The following is a 3,829-nucleotide window of genomic DNA, read 5'->3' as shown; positions in this document are numbered from 1 at the left end:
TTTTTTTTTTTTTTTTTAACACTTTTACAAAAACAAAAAAAACAAAACAAAACAAAAAAAAAAAAAAAAAAACTAAAAAGTCAACAACTTTATTTTACAACCATTTAATCTCATAACACAACAAAAATAGTTTTTTTTCAAAAAACACAGCAATACCAAATTAGAAGACTGGTCTCCAGTAAATTTTTTCTTTCTCTTGTTAATAAAAAAAAGAATTCAATTTCTTCAATTATAAATCTTCATATCGACCGACTAATGAAGGTATTCAAGAGCTCCTCCAATGAGGTGCAAGGGCTTGTGTGTTTATATAATTTTATTTTATTGTTTTGTCTTTTTGGTCAATGATGTAGAATTTGGACCATCATCTGGTGGGAAGTTAAAGTCTCAAGAGGATAATAAGATGGAATTACGATCCAATTGTGTGATTAATACAAAATACGGGAGTCAAATAGCAAGGAAAAAGCATTGATTTATGAGGATGTTTCGTAGAGGCCGGGCGAATGAGCGTGTTGACTGGGCTCTCCGTTGGACCAAACCCACAAACTAAACTAAAGACTTAGAAATTGACGGATGGCCGGATAATGAATACAAAACCTTCTTTTTCCTCGACGTGAACGACCTGCGCACTTCTCCATGCGGCCCCTCTAATTCCCAAGTTCCGGAAATGCCCTCGGATGTTCTCTCAAAACTCAATTGTACCATTTCTTTTTTTCGTTTTTCCTTTCAATTAATTTCCATCTCTGATGAGGAATTGTGAGTTGGGGACGTGGGGGCGGGACGAGAAAATCAATTTATACAGAATGAGATCAACGACACGTGATTTTAATCTGTTAAAATAATTATAGGTGCAGAAAAACTTACATATGCTATTGTGTTAAAATGAAATGTCACGATAGTGGAGAACTGTTCATGGCCCAAGCCGACCACTTTGTGTCATACAAACTTGCTGTATAAGAATATAAATGGCATTACAAAACAAAAGACTTAGAATATGAACATAAAGTCAAGATTAGACTTGTATTCCTTTTCATTTTCAAACTAAGAATGCTAAGAACAGAATTGTCTTAATCCGTGATCTTGTTTATTCCACAGAGTACTAAGAAAATTACGACTGAAGTTAACAAAAGAAAATTTTTAATTTTGCCAATCAACCCCCCAACAAAAGTAAAACAAAAAAAAAAACCGAACTGTATTGTATATCTCTAGATTTTCCCTACATGAGGCCTATATAGATAATGAGCTGAGTGAGAAATGAATTTATATTCATTTTGGATCATAAAGATTTTGCCTACCTAAGTACCTGTACAAAATTCAATACTATGGCGTTTTTTCACAAGCGAGATTTTTCAATGAGTCAAAAACATGGTGCGGTACATCAAGTATGATAATACAATTGGTTGAAAACTTAAAATAAAAACTTCTAACCAACTATATAATGACATTTATTGTATCAAACTGTGTTTCCGACATACTTAAAATTTTCTTTTATTATAGAAGGCTTTAATATAATGAGAAGTGGCATCAATTAATATAATTCTAATTTATTTTGTAAAATTTGATGTGAGACTTTTCACATTTTTCAACATGGTCATCTAATGTATGATTCTACGGTTGTTTTATTTAGTTTGGAATTAAAAATATGTTTTAAAAAGAAAATGAACGTTACGTTTGTTTCACTAAAAATTAATATTTTGAAAGTGACAATGTATTACCATTTAATATTATGGTCTAATGGTATTCTTTTTATTTTAAATATGAGCTTCTGAATGACTAGTTTGACACCAGTTTATTCTCTCAATCCCTAGTCTATGTATTGTTGTGTAAAATAAACAGAAGTTAAGGTTCTGAAAAATTTATGGAGGAAAAAATATATGGTCAAATGATACAGCATATGAAAAACTGTTATGCTTTCGAGCAATATAATGCAACTTTTTCGTCTATATGTGTGTGAGAGAGAACTTTCAAGACAGTTAAATTGAGAAAAATTAAACAAGAACTTTAAATCATAAGTAATTGAAATTGAAAAGAAAACATGAGTATTCTAGGCTTACAAGGAGTACTAGTTGGAATCAAGATCGTAACATCGTTCCCTTCGAGGTCATGAGCCTAAATCGGCACTACAACTTAAATGTGCGAAGTTTGAACATTATTGCCGGATTTACACTTTTTAATGTGTGATTCTTGATCATTCTACTATCTGATTTACATCATGAAATTATTTGACGGGTGATGTTATGAATTGAACCACTACTCAGTTTATATGATTTTTTTTTAGAAAAAATCACAAAAAGTTCAAAAAAACTTTAGTTTTAAAATATGATTTTTCGTTAAAAGTAAATAGTACTGGAGTGTTTCGTTAAAATTTATTTTATTTTATTTTATTTGGCCTTCTGCTAAAAATACTCTAATTTCTTTCCATTGTTTGTGAATCTGAATAAACCTTGACTTTTAGCTATAAAAAAGGAACAAAGTCATCGACTTTATTTTGGTTTAGGATGTTATTACATAAGTTATGGCAACCAACCACCCAATATTGACATTGACTTAGCTAGTTTCTTGGAAACGCAAGGGTAATCTTGTATGATAATGTCCAACCTACTTTTCTATATACATTTTCCAAAACCCTTTCTTCCCCATCAATATTGTTCTCTTTCCCCAAACATTTCTCTCTCTGAATCAAAAACCCATTCAAGAAAAAAGCCAACATGGATAGAGAACAAGATGAATTACAATTTCTTGGGATTTTTGGCATCTACAAAGAAGCCTACAAAATTGTGTTTTCATGGAGAAAAATCTTCAGCCAAATCACCTTGGCCTTGATCCTCCCTCTGAGCTTCATATTCTTGGCGCACATAGAAGTCTCAAACATCCTTCTCTCAAAGATCATCAGGAACGAAATAGCCCTTGATGGAACAAGCACCAACAATCCAAGGTATGAAAAAATATCAGATGTCATATCCTCCGAGTGGGCAACCTTTTGGCTTTTCAAAGCTGCATACTTCACCTTCTTGCTCATCTTCGGCCTCCTCTCCACCTCTGCCGTTGTATACACGATCGCGTGTATATACACGGCGAAAGAAATCACATTCAAGAAGGTGATGAGCGTCGTCCCAAAAGTTTGGAAGCGAGTCATGGTCACGTTCCTGTGCACTTTCTTGGCTTTCTTTTGCTACAATATAGTGGCTTTCCTAGTCCTAATTATTTGGGTACTTTCGATGGGCAACAGTGATGCCGGTGTTATAATTGGGTTTTTTCTACTCATTGTTTACTTCATAGGATTTGTTTACCTAACCCTAATCTGGCAGCTGGCTAGCGTGGTCTCAGTTCTTGAAGAAACAAGGGGGATCAAAGCCATGGCGAAGAGCAAGGCACTACTAAAAGGAAATATGTGGGTGGCTTCTATCATATTCTTTAAGCTCAACGTTTTGGCCGCCCTCCTACAATTTGGGTTTCAACAACTAGTTGTGCGAGGAAGGTCATTTGGTGTGATTGACAGAGTAGCTTATGGAGTTATATGCTTATTGTTGCTTTTCAAGTTGATTTTGTTTGGTCTTGTAATCCAAACTGTGCTCTATTTCGTTTGCAAGTCGTACCACCATGAAAACATCGACAAATCGGCGTTATCTGATCACCTTGAGGTCTATCTGGGAGATTATGTGCCTCTCAGATCTAAGGATGTTCAGCTTGAGCAAGTTTAATTATGTTTGACCAAGTAAAGTTTGGTGATAATATTAATTAATTTCTGTAATACAGACCTATCTGCCTTGATCATTAGGTAGGATTTAAGTATATTTTGTGGTTTATGTATTTATAAAGCTAGTTTTTTCTA

The 3,829-nt window shown here is 33.7% G+C and overlaps 1 protein-coding gene across 1 annotated transcript; it reads left to right on the top strand.

Annotated features, from left to right (window-relative positions):
• The first annotated feature begins 2,606 nt into the window (after positions 1-2,606).
• LOC137725108 (uncharacterized) lies at positions 2,607-3,829 on the top strand. Its single transcript, XM_068463702.2, has one exon. It carries the CDS (start codon positions 2,706-2,708, stop codon positions 3,696-3,698), a length of 993 nt encoding a protein of 330 aa, XP_068319803.2. The 5' UTR covers positions 2,607-2,705; the 3' UTR covers positions 3,699-3,829.

Source organism: Pyrus communis, chromosome 5 (assembly GCF_041283825.1).
Source record: "Pyrus communis isolate YQ-2024b chromosome 5, ASM4128382v1, whole genome shotgun sequence".
NCBI classification, from domain to species: domain Eukaryota; kingdom Viridiplantae; phylum Streptophyta; class Magnoliopsida; order Rosales; family Rosaceae; genus Pyrus; species Pyrus communis.
This window is presented reverse-complemented; position numbering and strand designations above follow the sequence as displayed.